Source organism: Physcomitrium patens, chromosome 22, assembly GCF_059467195.1.
Source record: "Physcomitrium patens ecotype Gransden chromosome 22, ASM5946719v1, whole genome shotgun sequence".
NCBI lineage: Eukaryota > Viridiplantae > Streptophyta > Bryopsida > Funariales > Funariaceae > Physcomitrium > Physcomitrium patens.
Genome location: NC_143431.1, coordinates 6,305,300 through 6,327,614, shown reverse-complemented (window position 1 = coordinate 6,327,614; position 22,315 = coordinate 6,305,300). Strand labels below are relative to the sequence as shown.

General features: G+C 28.3%; 1 protein-coding gene across 10 annotated transcripts; it reads right to left on the bottom strand.

Annotated features, from left to right (window-relative positions):
* Positions 1 to 7,506: 7,506 nt before the first annotated feature.
* Positions 7,507 to 10,648, bottom strand: LOC112275146 (subtilisin-like protease SBT3.5). 10 transcript variants are annotated; one of them, XM_090245998.1, is made up of 7 exons: positions 10,586 to 10,648; positions 9,912 to 9,978; positions 9,503 to 9,606; positions 9,282 to 9,403; positions 8,530 to 8,633; positions 8,145 to 8,242; positions 7,507 to 8,017 (listed from the first exon to the last, which is right to left on the bottom strand). In XM_090245998.1, the coding sequence occupies exons 4-7, from the start codon at positions 9,375 to 9,377 to the stop codon at positions 7,872 to 7,874; spliced, it is 444 nt and encodes a 147-aa protein (XP_090102124.1). In that variant the 5' UTR covers positions 9,378 to 9,403; positions 9,503 to 9,606; positions 9,912 to 9,978; positions 10,586 to 10,648; the 3' UTR covers positions 7,507 to 7,871. The 10 variants fall into 10 exon arrangements, with proteins under 10 accessions (XP_090102124.1, XP_090102125.1, XP_090102119.1 ...); XM_090245999.1 differs by having other exon boundaries at positions 10,426 to 10,601; XM_090245993.1 differs by lacking the exon at positions 9,503 to 9,606.
* Between the last annotated feature and the right edge of the window lie 11,667 nt (positions 10,649 to 22,315).

Sequence of the window (22,315 nt, the reverse complement as noted above, 5' to 3'; positions counted from 1 at the left end):
CCGTTTAGTTACTTTCAATTTTGTTCTAGTGTGCTTAATCTTATTTATGTTGAAGTCTTTATTATTATGGATTTGATAAGGTTTTAGACCTTGGACTATTAGATCTTATTTCAATCGGGATTAGAAAGATATAACCTTAAATAGATTGAATTTCTCACAATCTTAATTTTTTCTCTAGTTTAGTTTAAGATTTTCCTTGATAAGTAAAAATCCATAAGATCAATACATCCAAATCATTATTAATAACTGCAAAAACTTTCATCCATGTTGCAACAAAAAGATCAACTTTTATTATATATACTACACCTATTATTGATAGAAAAAAGATTTTGAGTGGCATTTCAAGCAAATATCAAGATTATCAAGATGTATTTCAAAGGAAGAATGCATATATTCTTCTAACTTATTGTCTTTACAATTGTTCTATTGATTTTTAAGAAAGAGCTCAACCACCATTTACACCAATCTATAGCCTATCACAAAATGAATTGGTTGCACTCAAAGAATACATTGATGAGAATTTGGCTAAGAACTTCATATGTCAATCTAAATCTCCACCTAGGGCTCTTATCTTATTTGTGAAGAAAAAAAGTAGGGATCTTTGTAGATATGTGTGGACTATTGAAAATTCAACAAGATTACAATAAAAAATAGATATCTTCTATCTTTGATTTTAAGACTTCTTGATCAATTAAATCAAGTAAATATTATACAAAAATAGATTTATAAAGAGCATACAATTTGGTACGCATTGAAAAAAGAGACAAATGAAAAATTATATTTTTAACTAGGTATGGACATTTCAAATATAATATCATGCCTTATGGATTCATCAATGTGTTAGTTGCTTTTTAACATCTAATAAATGATGTCTTTTGCAAGTTTCTTGATAATTTTGTTATCTATTATTTAAATGATATCTTGATCTCCTCTAAGAATATAAAAAAATATAAACTTCATATTGATTGTATATTACAAAAACTAATAGATGCACAATTATATATTAAGATAAAAAAGTATATACTTCACACTATTCAAGTTGACTTCTTGGAATATTTCATTTCAAAAAATGGTCTTATGATGGATCTTAAGAAGGTCCAAACCATCATGGATTGGAAGATTTCAAAAATAGTGAGAGATGTATAATATTTTTTAAAATTTGCCAATTATTATTAAATCTTCATCAAGAACTTTCTTCAAGTTGTAGCCCCTCTTACATGCTTGACATGTAAAAACAAACTTGAGTAGAATAAAGAAGATAAAGTATCTTTTTAAGTTTTAAAGATAGTATTTATTTTTGCACCAATCTTGTATTGTGTCAACTTTTCAAAGGTATTCTTCATAGAAACAAATTCATCAAACTTTTTTATTTATGCTATTTTGTCACAAATGGAAGTAGATGACAAGCTCCATCCAATAACTTTTCATTACAAGAAATTTTTAGCAAATGAGATTAATTATGAGATCCATAATAAAGAGATTATTGCAATCATGGATTCGTTTTAAAAATAGCATTATTATCTAGAAGGCACTTCTAGACTAATCACCATGAATACAGATCATAAGAACTTCAAGTACTTCATGTTAGCACATGTTTTGAATGGTCGCCAAGTTTGTTGGAGTATGTCTTTATGAAGATTTGATTTCAAGATTATTTATTTATCCAAAAATAATAAGATTTATTAGATAATTTTTTTAGATATTCTTATCGTATACCAAAAAGAATACAACTTTTAATCAACAAAGAATAATCCTCTTGAAACTAGAGCATTTTTATTTTTGAGCAATAAAATCAAAATTAAGTATTGATTTAATTTTTATCAAATAAATTTAATTAAGTATATCATTTGATCCTCTTATTCATGATATTAAAAATAATTCTTTCAAATCTCATGATACTTCCAAATTTAAGTTCAAAAATAATCTATTCTATTTTGAAGGACAATTATACATTCCAAAAGGTAAGACACAATTACATGGTCTTCAAACTTCTCATAATTTTTCAAGAGTAGGATGTTTTAGATACAATAAGACTTTAGAACTAATACTAAGAGATTTTTGGTGGCTTCAAATGTGAAAGGTAGTCAAAGACTTTGTACAATCATGTCTTATTTATTCAAAATCAAAAACTCCTTGCCATTGATCTTATGGACTTCTTTGGCCATCACCTATTCTAAAACAATTATAGTCTTTTATTTCTAAGGATTTTATCAAAAATCTTTTAATCTCATATTTGTATGATTCTATATTTGTGATAGTAGATTGTTTTATCATGATGACATATTTTATACTATGTAAAAAATCTATTACAAGTAAAGAAATGGCTAAGATTTTTCTTGACAATATATATCACTATCATAGATTGCCTAAAGATATTATTTTAGATATGGAAAATAAATTTATATCAAGATTTTAGAAAATCCTTTTTAAGATTTTAAAGGTGGATATAAATTTTTCTTTGGCTTTCCATCCTCAAACTAATAGACAAACAAAATATGTGAATCAAATTTTGGAGGAGTATTTGAAATATACGATCAATTATCATCAAGATGATTGAAAAATTCTTTTACTATTGGCAAAGTTTGAATGTAATAACTTGGTACATTTTTCTACTCAATAAACACCTTTCTTAGCCAATTATGGTTATCATCCATAACTTGATATTTTTGACTTTTCAAAAGTTGATAATTTTGCGACAAAAGATTTGATAAATTGTTTATCAAAGCTACATGCAAAAATAAAGATACAGTTAAAAAAATCTCAAGAATGACACAAAATCAATGGAGATGTCTATTGCAAGAAACAACCACAATTCAATGTAGATGATAAGATATAGCTACTTTATTACAATATCAAAACTATTCATCTTAATAATAAATTGAACTATTATAGGCTTAAACCTTTTCTTATTAGTAAACAAATCAATTATGTTGCTTAACAATTATATCTATTGGAGTCTATGAAGATTCATCCCATATTTCACATGTCTCTTTTTAAGCCATATAAGACACTAAATATTTCGAAAAGAAGACAAATACCACCTTTTTCTATAAAAGTAGATGATCATCAAGAGTTTGAGGTAGAAGAAGTTTTAAATTTTAAACGATGCTAAAATAGATTGAAATATGTTATTAATTGGTAGAGATATGATATTAATGAATGCACATAGATGCTAGCAAAGAATCTTACAAATACAAGAAGAAGGATTGAGACTTTTCATTGACAATGTCCATGACAACTAAGATAAAGAATAGGAAGATCTATGAAAGATGATGATCACTCTTTGTAGAACTTATTTCTAAAAGGGAAATAATGTCATGGACATATATATTTATTTTAATATTTATCTATGAGATTAAGTAGAAGTAAATAAAAGTAGATTTATTTCATAATATTTTCTAAGAAAGCTTTCTAAAAGCTTCATAGATGTTACTTTGACTTTACATGTGTTTGTAGTTGATTAATAGATTAGAAACTTAATCAAAAAGTTAACCAAGTATCGGTAGGTTGTGGAATAAGCTAATTATGTGGCATATATATAGAAAACTTACCTTGCAAGATAAGATACATGTCTTATAAAGTCAACATGTTTTAGAAGTCCTATAGGACACCACAACCTAGCTCCTGATGAAGAGTATATATAGAGGCAACAATGAAGCCTTCTTCATTCTTGTTAATGCCTTTATAGTCCTTAGTCTTGTTTCAAGACATTCTAATCTTCTTATCTTTGGCAATAGCCATTCTAATTTAATACTATACCATCTTTGAGTGACTTTCTAATTCTTTTTAGTGACATAAGAATATATTGAGGATTTCTTTCTTTGAGCTTCATGTTCTTAATAGAAGGAATATTTTTAATTAAAAATATATATAAAAAAATAATAATTAAAAGTAATTAAAATCTAAATAATAATTTTTTACATCATTCTATATCATAAAAGACAACAAATTAGTAAAAAATTTAGATAATAAAATAATATCTAAATTTATTTTAGATTATGGTAATTTAAGAATATATATAAACCAAAGATAAAAGAAAGAAGATTTAGTATTAAAAAAAACTGAAAATAAATTACAAAATAATTGATATATAAGATTAGTAGATATATAAAAAAATATATAAAATAATATTTATGTAAAAGTTAAAATTAAATATTAGCTTATATTCAATCTTCTTTTGCTAGTAAAATAACATAATTTGATTATTATAGGAAAAAAAAAACAAAAAAATATGTTATATTTGATGCCATTAATAAAAAATAATTAAAATTAGAATTATAATAGTCAAAGAATAATTTATTTTTAGATACACCAATATTACATAATTTTTAATTGCAAGTACATTATTTAAGATTAAATTATATTTTAGTCAAACAAACAAGTTCTTATTTATCATCAAACATTGATTAATAGTTATATTTGCTAATAGACAGCAAACTTATATAATCTATGATAGCAAAGCATAGAAACAATAATCAAAGGTTACATAGCTAATTATCAAATCAAATGCTTAGAGACTTAAAGACAAGATATTAAAATAAATAAATAAATAAATAAACTTATAAAAAAAGTACAAAAGAGAAAAATTCCAACAATAAAACATATATATTAAAATAAATGAATACAAATCTAACACAATATAAAAGAAAAATCAAAATTTTTACCACTAATCTAAATATTTATTTTCAGAAAATAAAAATAAGCCATGGTTATTAATTTGAATTCTTTTTTATAATAAGATGATATAATTTGATTTAAGATATATGTTTAGTTCAATTCAATTAAAGAAGATTTAAATATTTTGATTAATATAGACACAATAAAAAGAGATTTTAAATCTAACAAAATAAACTTGTATTTCTTAATTATATCCTTAAAAAAAATATGGTGTTTTCTTTAATTTGTAAATTAGTAATTCAATTCGACTAAATATCTAAGTTCTATGGTAAACTTCTTGCTTTATAAAATCAAGCACTTATGACAACTATGGAATTTTTTTGTTGATTAAAAAACTAGATTATAGAAGAGACTTAATGATGGTTGTTTGAGCGTTGGTTTGAATTGATTTGGATTGATATTGATTTTACAAGAGCTTTGAAAAGTCAAATTTTGTTTAGATGATTTAGGATTTTGAAAAATAAAAAAGAGTTTACATTACTAAGAATTTTGTAAGCACTATAGAAAATTGACTAGTGAAAGTTTGTAGGATTGTAAATCTACTTTGATAAAATTTGATTTGTATATTTGAGTTCAATCGAATGATTAGATCAAAGACTATTGAACTTTAATTGGATAAAGCTCTCAAAAGTTGGATTTCAAGGGTCAATGAGGGTTTCTTTGATTTTAAAAAAATTTCCAATTAGATTAAGACAATGTTTTGTAAATACATTGTAAACTTAATTTGCAACCTACTTACCAATGTTTAGAGAAAGTGAATGGTTTAAAAAAGATCTATTATTGCTAGAAGATTGACATGAAGGTTAGAAAAGAAAAACCAACATCCAAGTAAGTTAAGAGCTTTTATTTTTAATCAATAAGTTTGATTTTTCTTTAATTATGTGTGTATGCTTTTAATTTGTAGATTGAAATGTATATAGATTTATAAGTAAGATCAACAATTTAATTAATAGTTTTTGAAGTTCTAAAACAATTATAGGGATTGATTATAATTGGTTTTTGTTCAATTAAGATTTTATAAAGATTTTATTAGTTCTTCTTTACGATTTTATCAGAATTTGTGAAGATTTCTTCAGGATTTCATTAGGATTTCATTAGGATTTATTCAGACCTTAATTAGAGTTTTTTTAGGATTTACTTAGAAATTCTTTAAGATTTTTTTAAATGATTTCTTTAAGGTTTCTTTATGATTTCTTTTGGATTTGAATAAGATTTGATGAGGGTTGTTAAGGTTCAATTGAGATTTTTTTTGGGGATAGTATTAAAGTTGTTAGGTTTTTTGTTTGTTATAAATTACAAGTTTATCTTCCATAGTTAAGTGCCTAGTGCATTCTTAAGCAAGATGATACATAATATGATAGTATGTTCTAAAGCAATTCATAGATTATGTTGAAAATTAAATAAAAAGGTTGCTTAGGTCTTCTAAATATGGATGATGCTTTGATAACACTTTTAGTTAAATAGAATATGATTTTATTACAAATTGGTGACATTTAAGTAAAGTGATTTTTAAAATATTATTAAAAAAATATAAAATAATAATAGATATATTCTTAATTACTTTTTAAAAAATAAAATATAGAAATAAATCTCTTAGAATTAATTTAGGTATAATAAAATAGATATTTTTAAATAAATTGGATCTTTTTATTGAAGTATGGAATAAATCAATTTGTGAGACAAATATCACTTAATTATAAAAAATAATATTTCTTTGATAAAAAACTAAAATTATATATTTAATTTATATATAACAAATATAATTTGGAAGAAGACCTAATTTATTTAATTTTTAAGAAGTCAAAGTAAAATATTATCTAAAAGAAGATAAATGTATTTTTGATATCAACTTAAACATTTCTATCTTATTAGATAGTTCAACAAACTAGAAGCAAGATTCCAACCACGGAAAGATTTAATTAATAACATATTTAAAAAAAAATGCTTCAATTCACAACTTCAAATCTTAATACCCTATTGCATTAAGGTTATAATACTCTTTACTTTTCTTGACAAATTTGAGTTTTTAAGCTTTTAAAATAAAATGTTTAACATGTTGCACTTTTCAACATAGAAGATTTACCATGATTTGGTTTTAGTGTGTTGGATGAAATCTTATACGTAATAACACATTTGCAACGTGGTGAAGAGCTCTACCCAAATAAAATGTTTGGAAATTGGAGATAGTGGACAATCATGTCATGATTAGGTACAGTAGCTTTTTGCCACTTTTGGATTGATAGAACCTTCCCACTTGCAAAGAAATGTATTTCAGTCCACACCTTTTGAGGCAGAAAATCGACCACTATCGCAGCATCCGATCCACCATCTTATTCTTGCAATCTTGTTTCACGTACAAATATGTAAAAATCAGGTGGAGTATAATATCTATATTGTACGGCATACATCTGCAAAGATTTGGCTTCGAAGCAGATATTTCCACATCATTTGGCGAACTGACACGCTGCACCCAACACCAGCAAATTAACAGCGACCAAAACAAATGCGACAACGACGACGTTCAACTGCCTCGTGGTTGGTGATGACAACATTACTAGCCACTGAGAACGAAGTCACGGAAAAAAGAGAAATCTTTAGCAGACAAAGCTTCCATTATCAAGATCAAAAGCACATGGCAGTAGTGGTGAAGTGGTATCAATCCCCCTTCACTCCACACAATAGGCTGCAGAATGAGTAGGTCGTTTGGCACGTGGGAAGTTTTGGCATTCACTTACGCACTCTAGTAAATTGGAAGTGATTCAGTATGTCATTCGCTATGTCACAAAAATACGATAGATACTTGACTATGACGCGTGCAGTCGAGTGAGCTTTGAGGAAAAAATGCAAGTTAACGGATTTTATTCGATTTTAAAGGATTGCGTAAGGCACGTCTACTTTGTGTAGAGCCAGATTCATAAAATTCCAGTGCCTGACCAGTTGCTGCGATCCGATGTTTTGATGTTCGTCAACAAAGAATCTTCCATCAATGCAACAGCATTCTACTACGCTGGACTTAACACACGAGAGGACAATCACGAAAGGTCACCCCAGCAACTGACATGCACAAATGTATTCCTGGCAGATCTCGAATACAGTACTAAGAACACTCGAGGAGAGACTTCAAAATGTTTTTTTCAAACCACATCCATTGTATGGTGTTTCCAGTAAACGTCTATTTTGGGTAGTCAGTATCTTTACTGAAGGTTTGCGGCATCACCCAAAGAAGAGATCACATTACCACCCACTTTGGTTACACGAGGACCTGAGCCACCAACGCCTTTGTTTTCACTCGCGATGTGGTGCACTTGGTCCTTCACAATTTGCACGACTCCAGGTACTCCTAAATAACAACCACCAAAACACGTCAGTAACTCTGCGAAAACAGTAATCGTGAACAAGAAAAACGAGAGCAAACGTAGCATACTCACAGAATCACCGACTACGCTGAAATCGGAAAAATCTATTACCTTTAAGGGACTCGACTTGGTCAGGTGTAAGCTTTGCTGAAAAGCCACTCATCGCTTGGCTGTAACTGTACAGCATATGTTCCTTGGCTGCATCAAGGCTGCACAGATGTAGAGTAAGTTAAAAGGTGACATAGATTGTAAAACAAGACTCAACTGCAAATGGACACACGCATATAACGCTGCATCATTTCCAAGCTCGATAAAAGGTCAGATTGCTGACGTGCATCCAAGCAATCTTTCATTTCCGCAATAATTCTCTTCAAATATTTCAAATAACCCCACACTTTCTAAAGTGAACAATGTCCCCTCCAATACCCCACAAGGCAACATCCGCAGCAAATCGTTAAAACAAACAGAAAAACAAAAAAAAACAAACAAAACAAACCTGCCGCCAGTAACTTGAGAAAGGATGCCAAGGTGATGATTTTCCACGTCGTTCAAGTGATCAGGACTCTTCTCCACGTAGACAATGTGGACAGATCTTTCGTCCTGTGTGGTTGATTATGAAGACAATTAGTAAAACTTCGCAAGAGCACTAGGCTCCACTTAGCAACTTCGCAAGGGTACTAAGCATCACTTCAATTCTACACATCGAGTCCTTTGAGCACTCACGTGGTTATTAAAAGTCGTCACCAATTTTACTTGTGATTCTACCATCACAATTATTCAAATGAGGAATTAAAAGTCCCACGTTCCTTGATTCATAGAATTTGTGATCGTTACTCTGACCCAAATCATGTATAAATGATTTTAAAATTTAGCCAAGAACAGACTTGTCCACAGAAGCCCGAAATTGCCAAAACATTTCATCCTTTCCAAAAGCATTTGAAGATAACGAAGTTCAATTCTTGTTAAGTCATCCTCCAGTATCAAACTTTATAGCTATCACGATTCTGACGAACTAATGATACACAATAGGTTTCCAGTTCGATTCTTAGCACGTTCCTTGTATTACTAACTAAAAAATGAAGCTGCAATAATATAACCCTGAATGGGCTATGAAAGCACAAGAGGAACATTCAAAAATCGACCCTCAGCTTATCAAGTCTATTTGTGCAGGAGCAGGAGAAATATCAAGTGGAAAACCTTATTAAACTACAAAGACACCGAAAAAAAATGTGATAACTGAATAAAAACCTTTGCCATGGTTGAACAAGCTGGCTGCGATCCACTCCAAAGTAGAATAAAAATGCACGCTAAAACGCCTCCAAATAACAATGGCCTGGAACTCATATGGCAAGACCTGTAAGAGATCAGGTCTGCACGATGGAACACAAAACCACGATCGATCAGTAAATCACGGTTCCGTACAAAGACATGGCAAGGAATTGAACACATAATGAAATGAAAACACACACCAGTATTTGGACCGTGCTATAACCCATAATTCGGAACACAGAACTAAGCATCAAGACGCCGTTAAGTTCAAAATGCTTGACAACTCAAAGATCTTAGCAGCGCCCTGCAATGTAAGGCCATGAATTCACTTCACCATTTCAAAAACTTCACATGATACCGAACTCGGGGAAAAATAGAATGTATGTCGAACTGCTGGTTTTCACTTCCTGGCTAATATGAGTTTGGTTTGACAAACAACGACGCTTCATGTCATTCACCTAGTATACACAGCCTCAATGCCGAATATGGGATATTTCATCGAAATAATAGCACCAACAATACAAAACCTGGAGAAACCACAATAACGTCCACTATGAACACATGATTCACCAGTCCGCATACAGCGCACACTGGGAAGACGAAACAAACCTGAACTCGTTTCAAGTGTTTGAACCCTCATTTACATTGATCACGAGACCCCTCTTCTGCTCCGCTACTACATCAGCAAATTAAAACGATAATAGATATGTCATTCAGAACCAATGAGATATGCACAAAAGTGTATCACATACTGAGGTACTATCTCTCCCATCACGTACTCTTTAAATTGAAGGTTCTAACATCGATCTCTACTCCAATTTCACACTTCCTTTGACAATCACGTAATGGCTTCTACCCACACAATACCACACATCACTACAGCCGCAGCGCAAGCCTGCTACCACATTTTCCAGCATTAAGCGACAAGAAATCGAGAAGCCAAAACCCAGTACACTTGACCACTAAACGTAGCCTAGCCAATACATCCTACAAAAGGACGAAAATCACGACAACAAACTAGAAAGAACTCAGTTCCACACACCAACACACCAGAGTTCAACACCGCATCGACCATACCAACTAACCAAGTCTATGTATGCATGAGCAGCAAGATCGAACCCACCGTCAATCGCGTCTAGCTCAGCACGACGTCCCAAATCCCTCCAATCCCCCAGACCAACATGACACACATACTGAGAAACGTTGTGACCCAGAAATAACCAAAACCCTCGAAAGACAACTCCCTCATTTCCGAAAATCAGTCAGGAATTCGAGCAACGCACCTGAAATCGCAAAACGGCTGCGAACCCACAAATCTCAGAGAGCACGCAGGGTTAATCAACACAGAAACGAGCGAGATAGAATCGCAAGGCCGAGTCAGCGAGTGATCCAGAGAGCTTGCGTGAGAGGGCCGCAAAAAAGAAAGATTCGTCGGAGAGCCACTGGGCACGCGCTTGAGTCGCCGTCACCACGTGTCGATTTTATCGATTCTGTTGCGTAATGGATGCCCAGATCAGCCATAACGATTGCGGAGACTACAAATTACGGAACGAAAAAAGCACAATGAAGACCTCTCCTCGTTGAGGAACACTCCAGTTCCGCCAGAAGCTTCGCTTGGGGTCGCATGACTATCATGGCTTGGCTTGGGTTGATTTTTATTTACTGTTACCACGAGAAAAAAAAAACAACAGAGGATTACAAATATTAACAGACACTCATTGGTACTCTAGAAAAACCTTTTTCTCTACAAAATAGAAGGATGACCCTTATTTTGCTAATCGATGACCGTTGATGATTTCTAATTGCAGGAAAGCTATATTGATTTTAGAAAAGGAGATAAATCTATAGCATGTGATGAATTAATCACAAATTTTGTGTATCTATTGTATTAGTCAGAAGAGTAGAACGAATGAATGATCAGAATTACTGTTATTCATAATCAATTTATGCATCAATACACCTCGTGAGATGAATAGTCATGTTGGTTGTTTGATTTGTTTCCAAAAACGTGTATTCTTGCGATGGTCTTTTTAAATTGACTTAATTCTACAAGATTGAACCATTGACCAAAATTTGACCATAAGATTGACTTAATTTTTATTAATCACTTATTATGACTCTTAGGATATACCAAAAATACCTAAATACTATCAAAATATTTATTATTTTACATGCCTCTATTTTCAATCCTTCTGTGCAATATTGGTCTTATTATTTGATCTAATTAATATACATTTGATACCTTCCTTGACCTTGTTTAATTTATTTTATAATGCATTCAATTATATTATGAATGTAATTTTATCTTTATCTTATTATTTGTTAGGAGTATCAATGGTTTTTTATGACTAATATATATATATATATATATATATATATTTATTAAGCATGAAATTACTATTTTATTATTTAAATTTTATTTATTTATTATTTTATAATAATTAATCCTCTTAGAATTATAAAAAAAATCTAATCATCATATATGTTTAATCTAATTTTATTTATTTTTTCACTATTTTTCTATTGTCATATATTAATTTAATAACTTAGGTATTTATTGAATTATTTTTCATTAGATCCACAATCCACAAATTATCTAATATTATCATTTTTGTATTAAGTTTTAAGCAATTGATTTTAATTTTAGATTTTCTTTTATTAAGAGGTCCTTTGATATTCAAATCTCACTCTAAAACTTGTAAAAAACTCTACAAATGTTTACTTATTTGTTAATAAAAATTTTAAAAGTAAATATTAATTCATGATTATTATTATTATTATTAAATATTATTATTGTTGATAAACCAAAAAAAACTAAAATTGTGATTGAAGCATAATTTGATCAATTTAAGTTTTGAATAATAATAATAAGTCTATTTTTATTTTTATTTTAAAAAATTTCTAAGAAATTTTCTTTTATTATGGATTTTACTAAATCATACAACTGTTATTTGTTTCATCAATATAAATATAAAAATATAAAAGATTATTTTTTAAAAAATTAATGTTATTTCATTAATAATTTTATATAAATCTAACATATAATTTTAAATTATGGATACAAAGCCAAAAGAATAAAATAAAAATCTTGTAATATTTTATTTGAAATAAATTATTATTGTCATGACCAAAAATAATAAATATATTGTGAGTCTTATAATTTGGTATATGTATAAGTTGAGCTACAACTTGAAAAAAGTTCTTAATGAAGATCCAATAGTAATTAGTAAATTTCAAAAAACATTGAACATTTCTTATTCTTTTTAGAACCTTCTTATTTATGATAGTTTGAACTTTCTTAGTATCTATCATAAGACCATCATTTGAAATAATGCATCCTAAGAAGTCAACTTGAATAGTGTAAGATATATAATTTTTTGTCTTGGCATATAGTCTTATATCTTTAAATTTTTATAATATAAATTTAACATAAAGTTCATATTCTTCTATGTTCTTAATGTAGATTAAGATGTTGTGTAAATAATAGATGATAAAATCATCTACAAACTCTTAAAAGACATCATTCATAAGATATTGAAAAATAGCTAATACATTTGTGAATCCAAAAAGCAGGGCACTTTATTCAAAATGTCTATATTTGATTCAAAATATTTTTTTTCTTTCATCTCCTTTTTTGATGTGTATCAAATTATATGCTCCTCATAGATATATTTTTGTATAGATCTTAACTTGTTTCAATTGATCAACAAGTTTTGATAGCAAAAATAGATGATATCTATTCTTGATGGTGATCTTATTGAATTCTTGATAATTTATGTACATCCACAATGATCATTTTTTTTCTTCAAAAATAAGATAGAAGCTCATATAAGAGATGAATTTCTTATTAATATATTCCTTGAATGCATCCAATTTATATTGTGATAAGCTATAAATTGATCAAAATGGCACTTAAGTTTTCTCTTGAAGATCAATCAAACAATCATGGAGACAATACTTTGAAAGAATATCTACATTCTTCTTTTCAAAAATGCCTTGATAATCTTAATATTAGCCTAGAATGCCACTTATAGTCTTTCTCCTATCAAAAATAGATATGATGTATATTGCAAAAGATGACCCTTCTTTTTCAACATGCATGAAAAATTCTTGCACATACTAATAAAGATTTGGTTCTGTCAAACTTATGACTTTTTACTTGAACAACAAAGTTTTAGGCGAAACTACAAAAAACATTAAAGTTACATAAAATCTAGTTTATTTGAAGATCATACTTTTCTATCTATATAATCTTAGAATAATTAGCCAAAGAGAGATTTAATTACATTAAATATTACTAAACTATTATGCCCATTAGTTGCTACATCTAAAGAAATGGTTTTATGAATAACATCTCTTGAAGATAACAAACAACTATCTATGACTTCTATATATAAGGGCTTAGTTTTTTTGATTAAAGATATTTATTACTTTAAAAAAAATATTTGTTTATAAAATAAGGCAAAGCTTTTAAATTTAACAAAGATAAGAATTTATAATTTTTTGATTCTAAACAAATTTTTATTGTAAAATAAGGTGAAGAATCTTTAAAAAAAATAAAAGCATTGATAGATGTTGTATAAGATTTTAGCCAAATGGTCTTTATTATAGCTCAAAAAAATTGTTTTTCAATACACCATCTTCTTTAGCAACTATGTTCTTTATTCTATAATTGTATTGCTTCTCTAAACAATGTTGAGCAGTATACTAAGGTTATCTAGAATATAAGCACAAATCTTTTTGACTACTTTAAGTTTTTTCTTGCTTAATGAGAGATTTAAAATATGTAATATTAAATTACATAGGTTACACCTTTAATAAATAAGTTTTGAAAAATTTAAAAGTTATCATCACAACTTAATTTATTCCTCTCTATTCAAATTTTTATTCTTAGTATCTTTTAAAATTTAATAATTACATTGAATGGCTTGAGCAATAAATTATTTCAATAAATTTGATCTTAGCATTATCAATAACAAATCTTTGATATTATCTTTTAATCCATATAAAAATTGATTGATATTGGCTTGGTTATTTCAATCCACATTGTTAGCAAGCTTTTAAAATTCAACAACATATAAAGTAGTCAAATATGATTGTTGTTGTAAAGATAAGACTTTGGTCTCTATTATCTTTTTTTGATCATTTTTCTCAAATATAGCTTTTTTTAAGAATGAATTCAAATCATAAAATATTTTTAAATTTTTTTACATCAAAGGTAGAAATTAAGAAATCAACTTGAATAAATCTATAAGAATATTAGAAAAAAAGAAACTTTAGATAAAACTTGAAATTTTTGTATTATGGTTTAACTATCATATAAAAATAATATGTATATATATATATATATATATATATATATATATATATGTAATATAAAATTTACTATATAATATAATAAAAGCCACATTATTAGATTTTAGTTAGTTACAAAATATAGTTAGATTACTACTTTAAAGTAATTAGTTTAAAAAAGCTATTATTGAAGTAGATTTTATGTTAATAATAATTTTATATATTTAGAGTCATATTTATTAGACATTGGTGATTCTTGAAATCTTCTTTTGTTTCTTTTATTTGATGTTTAGGATATATATTATATAAAACTTATAAAACAAATAGATAGAGAGGGATTTTGGTAGAAAAAAGAGTAGTTAGGGCATCTATATGGATGAATAGAGTTGGATGATGAAAATCTCTATTACTATTGGCCAAGAGGCATGCCTAATGGGCTTCAAGGAGATTTCCTGAGGTCTTATTAGGAATTAGGATTATTCTTTTGAGGACATTTAAACTTAGGATATTAGAATCAAGAAGTATAGATTTTTTGCTATGGTTTTAGTATAAATTTTGTATAATTTTGAGCTTTTATGAAAGAGATATAGGTGCTCAAAGTTAAGATGTTGGTTTTATACATGCTATCACTCTTTTGGATACAATACATGTGTACGGGAAGCAATGAAGGATCGGCAACCAGATTTGAAGAGAACACTTTTTTAGCTATACTTTTTGCATATTACTTAATAAATTCTAAACTGGAATAAAAGAAATATAGGAAGTTGAAGTCAACACTTACAATCTAAAGGCAACAAGTGACCTGATTTACTAGTGGTTGTGTTTCGAACTATATCTTAAAAAATTTGATAAGGTTTTGACTAAAAATTTCTAAAAATGTGTCATTTATGTTATTAAACTTTATTTACAAAATTTATGGCATTTGGATTTTGGATTTTTGAGATATAGGAAAAATAATACTCAAGTGCTTATAAATTAGGATTTAAAGCACATGCTAATGTTTCTAAGATGCCAAATCATTTGTAGTAGATTTACAGTTCATTTGTTTTAGAATAAAGCTCAAGGATAAAGACTATATTATTCAGAAATTTGAAAAAAAATAAATAATTGGATTAAGAAAAATAAATTTTTAAAATTTGAGGAAAAAAAATCTTTTGAGAAAGAAAAATTATTTTGAAAAGATTTTTCTACAATTTCGACATTTTATACAAAATAAGGGAGTTTTTTGGAAGTTAAGACTTAAAATATTTAAATATATATATATATATATATATATATATATATATATATACAAAATAGAAATATTGAGCTATGAAAAAATTATGATATAAAAATGAATTTTTGAAAGAAAATTATGGATTTTCTTTAAATTTATTAAAAATCTAACTTACCAACAAATAGTTAGTTATAATTTAATATAAAAAAAGATATTAAGATATTTTTAGATGCTTTAGAAAGCCTTATGTATAAAGCTTCTTAAATATAAAAAAAAATTCATTAATAGAATATCTTTTGATATTGTTGTATTTATTTGTCTTTTATAATAAAAATATATCACTTATTGAAACTTAGCCAATAAGTTAAAGCTAAACCTTCTATAGCTAGATACCTAGTATGAAATAAGACTAGAGTATCTCAAAAATCTAAGACCCTTCTGATCTATAATAATATAAAGCCTTATCACAAAATAGGACAAAACAAATCAGAACAAAATTGAACAAAACTAAAAAAAATAGGACATAAAAGACAAAACTAAGCAAACAAAAATAGAATAGAATAGAACAAAATTGAATAGAAAGATGAAAAACCAAATTTTACTAAGAAGAAGGGTCTAAAGCCATATCTAATTAGATGTCCTAAAAGGTCCTAGCTAGTCCTATTTATACTTTATTCTATCACCTTGGACTTTCTAGAATATTCTTAAGTAGTATGTCCTACCTTAATAGCTACCTTAAAATCTTTTTTAGAAGGTTCCATGGTGAACTCCATCTAAATAACCTTCCTAAAATCTTTCTAGAATGTCCCACAATGGGTCCTATCTCATCTACTAACCTAACTTCAATTCTAAAAAATTCTTTGGTTCTAATTATCTATACAATTAACTTATCTATATCTTGTTATAATTAATCCTCCTCCATTAATGTGGAAGTTCCTCATTTTGCTCCTAATGGTATCTCCAAATTATTTTTTGGCAATGCATGAAGTTTTATACAGGTTTCCACGTTGCATCATGAATGTGATATCCTTTCAAAAGAACTTTGTACTTAAGTAATGGATGTCTACTTCGATAATAAAAGTAGTGATGCTCCAAAATACTGTCAACTTCATATTCTTATTAATCATCAACTACAATTGGTGATAGTGGTAGTTGATGTTGATCTAGAAAGCACTTTGGCTTGATATGAAATTCCTTCAGTTATAAAATATGAAAGGCTAGATGGATCCAAATATGTGGCAGAAGCTCGAGGTGGTATGCAACATCAAAAATCACTATAGATATGTGAAAAGATCTAAGCTACTAAAGTATTAGTTTACAATTTTGGATTGATGTAATAAGTAGTAAGTTGGCGTTGGAAGATAACACTTGATTATACTTCTAAAAGGCCTTATGTTGCTGATAGTTATCTACATACTACTTTTATTGATTTTGTGCAAAAGGAAGGCGATACCATGCTTCTTGTAAGGCCATTGTAAGTCGTTGTATAAATTCCTTCATTATCGAGTTGTTGATATTGATGAAGAATTGCTGACATAATTAGATGCTGATGGATAATAAAAAAAATGGTGAATAATTAGTACTTATTTGAATATTGTAATTATAAATAAATCCCAAGGGCGTCAAGTATTCATTCTAATCATTATGATGAACCACTACAAATGTCCATAATATATCCTCCAAGGTCAATTAACACGCTTTGTTTGCCTATCTCTTTCTAGATGAAAGGCTGTAGACATAGCAAGTCATGTACCTAATAACTTAAATAAGGCTTGCTAAAAACTTCCCGTGAATCATGGATCTTGATTTAAAATAATGACACAAAATAATCTATGGTAATAAAAGATATTATCAAAGAATACTCGTGCCACTGTCAAGATATCAATATTTGATTGCACTGCAACCAAGTGAAGTTACTTCGAGAGTTGATCTACAAAGATGACAGTCGTGCTATAATTATGAAGTGACTATAGCAAATACGTAATGAAATCCATAGTCACTTACTCTCAATGTGTCATAGGTAGCAAAATTGGTTACAATAGTCCAAAATACACTACGTTGCATGCTTTATAATGTTGACATGACTTGCAAGAATGTACAAAGGTTCAAACATTAGGATCCAAACTTGTCCTAAACTATATCCTTGAAGTATATTTTAGAGTCTTTTCTTGTCTCAAATGTCCAAATATTAAGATATCATGTCCTTCGTGAAGTATGCATGTCCAAAGTTTAGCATTGTTAAGTATATAAATTTACTTTTTGAAATAGAACAAGCAATTATTAAGAATTTAATGTATATATTGTATATTATCCATATTTATTCAATCCTTAATCATTTTGAAATAAGCATTCTAATAGGAAGCTTCCTTCCATTCAATCTCTTTAGTTAGATCTAAAATAACTTTATTAATAGTAGTAACTTCAGTCTTGTCTTCCAATTAGTCTTTAAAGTCAAGTCTTCAAGAAAAATTTTCTGGCACAATATATTGTCACCTTTGCTTGTACTCAAGTTGCATATCAAAAAGCTACAACTGTTCTTTTTAATGATAATGCCATCATTTCATATTTCTAATATAAAAATTATATAGCAAAGATCAATAGTCACTTTAAATAACCACAAGCTTCTCCAATATAAAGTATTGCTAAATCTTTTGCCATAGATATACACATGTAAGCCAATAGTTATCAATGTAAATAAGTAGAAGTAGATAGAATTAAATAAAAATAAGTTAATTCTATAATATCTTTTAAGCAAGCTTCCTAAAATCTTAATAGATGCTGCTCTGACTTTATAAGTGTCCATTGCAAACTTTTATGTTAGAAACTTTGTCAATAAATTAACAATGTGCCATACATGTTGTTAGCTTGAAGAACAAGCTCACTATGTGATGCACATATAGAACAACTTGCCTTGTAAGTCAAGGCATATGTCCTACCAACTCAACAAATATTACAGGTCCTATAGAACATTGCCACATAGTCCTTAGTTAGAAAGTATATTCAGAGACAAGATTGAAGCCTTCTTCATTCTTGTCAACTCTTTTTTTGCTTTTAGTCTAGTTTCAAGAATCTCAAGTTTTCTTATCTTTTGGCAATAAGCCATCCTAGTTTCTTTTTAATATACATTCTTCTTTATTTCAATTTTTTTATTTTTTCTTTGACACAAACTTCATTGATTTATACATCATCTTTTACTTCATATCCTTGACAGATTGATAAGAGTACATTTATAATATCAAAGCTTTGTCAAGTCTTGATTAACAATGGATTAACTCTTTCTCATGATAACACATAAGCATATTAGAATTTATAGATAATCCTCTTCTATAAATTGATATTATTTTTAGTACTTTTATTGTCCTCAAGTCCTTCCTTTTACTTGTCTTAAGTGGTATTAGATATTTTTTTCAGTATTATTATAGCAAAGCTTATTAAAATGAAGAGTGCCATGGTACAAATACAAGAGTAATTGAAGGAATTAATGCTTGCAATGCATCAACTTAGCTTATCACCACAAGGATCAACAAGGATGTAGAGATGATTAGAGCTGCTTCAACATCTACACCAAATCATGTCCTTCTACCCATGATAGAATATCTTTTAAGTATTACAGAACCAAGAATTGTCCTGCCAAAAAGTTTGGTGGTACAAGATCTAAATTTTAAGGATTTATCAATCAAGTATAACTTGTGATTGGAGCTCAACTTCAAAGCTATCTATTTCCAAGATGACAAGTTAGATTCATTAGTACACTTCTTTCAAGTTTGGCACTATCTTGATTTTTAACTTTTTTTGAATGATGAGATCCAATATTAGATAATCAAGAGACATTTTTAGCAAAATTTTGGTCCATATATAGAAAACATGATACAACTTGAATTGCAACCAACAAGATCCGTATTTTGTGACAATGCAATCAACCTCTAATGTTATATGCTTTCCAATTTTGACAACTTATTCCTAATATTAAGTACAATGATGCTCCACTTATTAGTCAATTTCTCTATAGATTACAATATGAATTAAAAAAAATTGATATTCAACTTACTTGATCCTCAAATATTGAGTCAAATAATTGACTTTGCTGTGAAGTGTGATAATCGACTTTTTGAATTTCAATCTAAGAGTCACACAAGTAGGCCTCAACGTTACTACAATTCAATGGCAACACTAACATTTCTTCAACACATACATTCAAAAGTAGAGGATATGTGTTAGGTTTTAAACTTCTTACTGAGCAAGAAAAGACTCGTTGTTGTTAAGAAGGATTATGCTTATATTATGGAAAACCTAAATATACTGCTCAATATTATTCAAAGAAGTGATAAAACTACAAAATGAAGAGCACAATTGTTAAAGCAGACAATGTATCAAAAAATGAATTTGTCCAGCTACAAAAAAGACCAATCAAGTAGAATCTTGTATAATTTCTAATGAAGGTCCTATCGTCTCCTTAAAATCCTCTCTTTGTTTTAAAATAGATGAGTATTTAGGACCTAATAATTATAAAGCCTTTGCTTTGATAGATTCAAAAGCCTCAACTTACTTTTTACATGTAGAATTTGTTAAAAGTCATAAAATATTGTTAGAACAAAAAACTAAACCTATTTATATAGATATCATAGATGGTCGTCAATTATCTTTTGGAGATATTATTTTTGAAACACTTCCTATAGACGTAGCAATAAATGGTCATAGTAATTGTGTAATCTTTAATATGATTAGATTTCCCTCTAATCCAATCATTTTAGGTTTATTATGGTTAAAAAAGTATAATCATTACATAGATTGGATTTTTTATACTCTTGACTTTTTTAAAAATATAAATAAGAATAAAATTAATCTAATAAAAAGTCATAAGTTTAGTACAATAAAACCTGTGTTTATACATGCAAAAGCTTTCTTGTATGCTAGAAAAGAAGGATCACCTTGTGTCATTTATGCCACACCTATTTCTAATGATGCAAAGGCTTCAAGTGGCATTTTAAGCAAATATCAAGAATTTCAAGATATATTTGAAAAGAAAAATGTAGATATTCTTTCAGAACATCATCCTTATGATTGCTGGATTGACCTTCAAAAAAGAACACAACCACCATTTGGACCAATCTATAGTTTATCACAAAATGAATTACCTGAATTCAAGGAATATATTGAAGAAAATCTGGCCAAGAATTTCATACACCATTCCAAATCATGAGTAGGAGCTTCAATCCTATTTGTGAAGAAGAAAGATAGATCATTGCGGATGTGTGTTGATTATCAAGGACTCAATAAGAATACCATCAATAATAGATAATCTCTACCTTTGATATCTGGACTTCTCAATCAACCGAATCAAGCTAAGATCTATAAAAAAATAGATATATGAAGAGCATACAATGTAATATGTATTAAAGAAAGAGATGAATGAAAAACTACATTTCAAATTAAGTATGGACATTTTGAATACAATGTCATGCCTTTTGGACTTATAAATGCATTAACAGCTTTTTAACATTTAATGAATGATGTTTCTTTATAATTTTTAGACGATTTTGTTATCTGTTATGTGGGTGATGTCTTGATTTATTTTAAGAATATAGATAAACATGAACTTCATGTTTGTCATGTGTTACAAAAATTAAGAGATGCAAGACTCTTTGACAAGATAGAAAAGTATATATTCTACACCATCTAAGTCCACTTCTTAAGATGTATCATTTCAAATGATGGACTTGTGATGGATCCTAAGAAAGTTTAAACTATTATAGATTAAAAGATTCTAAAAATCGATAAGAGATGTTGAATGCTTTTTGGACTTTGGCAACTATTATCATATCTTTATTTAAGACTTTTTTCAAGTTGCAGCTCCACTTAGACATTTAACTTGCAAACACAAACGTGAGTGGAGTAAAGAAGCTGAAGGATCTTTTCAAGCTTTAAAGTTAGCTTTTATTTTTGCACCAATCTTATATCATGTCAACTTTTTTAAGGCATTTTTTATGGAAAAAAATGCATCAAACTTTTTTTTGGATGTCATATTATTACAAATAGGAACAAATGATAAACTTCACTTAGTAGCTTTTTATTTCAAAAAAATTTCAAAAATTGAAATTAATTATGAAATCCACAATGAAGAGCTTCTTGGAATCATAGATTCATTTCAAGAATGAAATCATCATCTAAAACGCCCTTCCAATCTAGTCACCATATTTATAGACCACAAGAATTTCATATATTTTATATCAAGACATGTTTTGAATTGTGGCTAATCCCATTGGAGTATGTATTTATCAAGATTTGATTTTAAGATAACATATCAACCAAAAAAATAATTAGGTTTGTTTGATGTTCTTTCAAGATATTCTTTTCTTGTTTCGAAAGAAGTAGCTGCATCTTTTGATCAATAAAGAATGATTCTCTTGAAATCAGAGCATTTTCATCTTCGAGTAATAAAATCAACATTGATTGTGGATTCCACCCTTGTGAAACAAATCCAATTAAGTATGTCTTCTGATCC

Excerpts from the sequence above, each read along its gene's own strand:
- LOC112275146 (XM_090245993.1), bottom strand. The coding sequence starts at position 9,942 with ATGAGGGTTCAAACACTTGAAACGAGTTCAG. Across the intron at positions 8,634-9,281 it reads CTTGTTCAACCATGGCAAAG|GACGAAAGATCTGTCCACAT; the intron begins GTTTTTATTCAG and ends TCAACCACACAG. Across the intron at positions 8,018-8,144 it reads CCAAGTCGAGTCCCTTAAAG|GAGTACCTGGAGTCGTGCAA; the intron begins GTAATAGATTTT and ends GTTGTTATTTAG.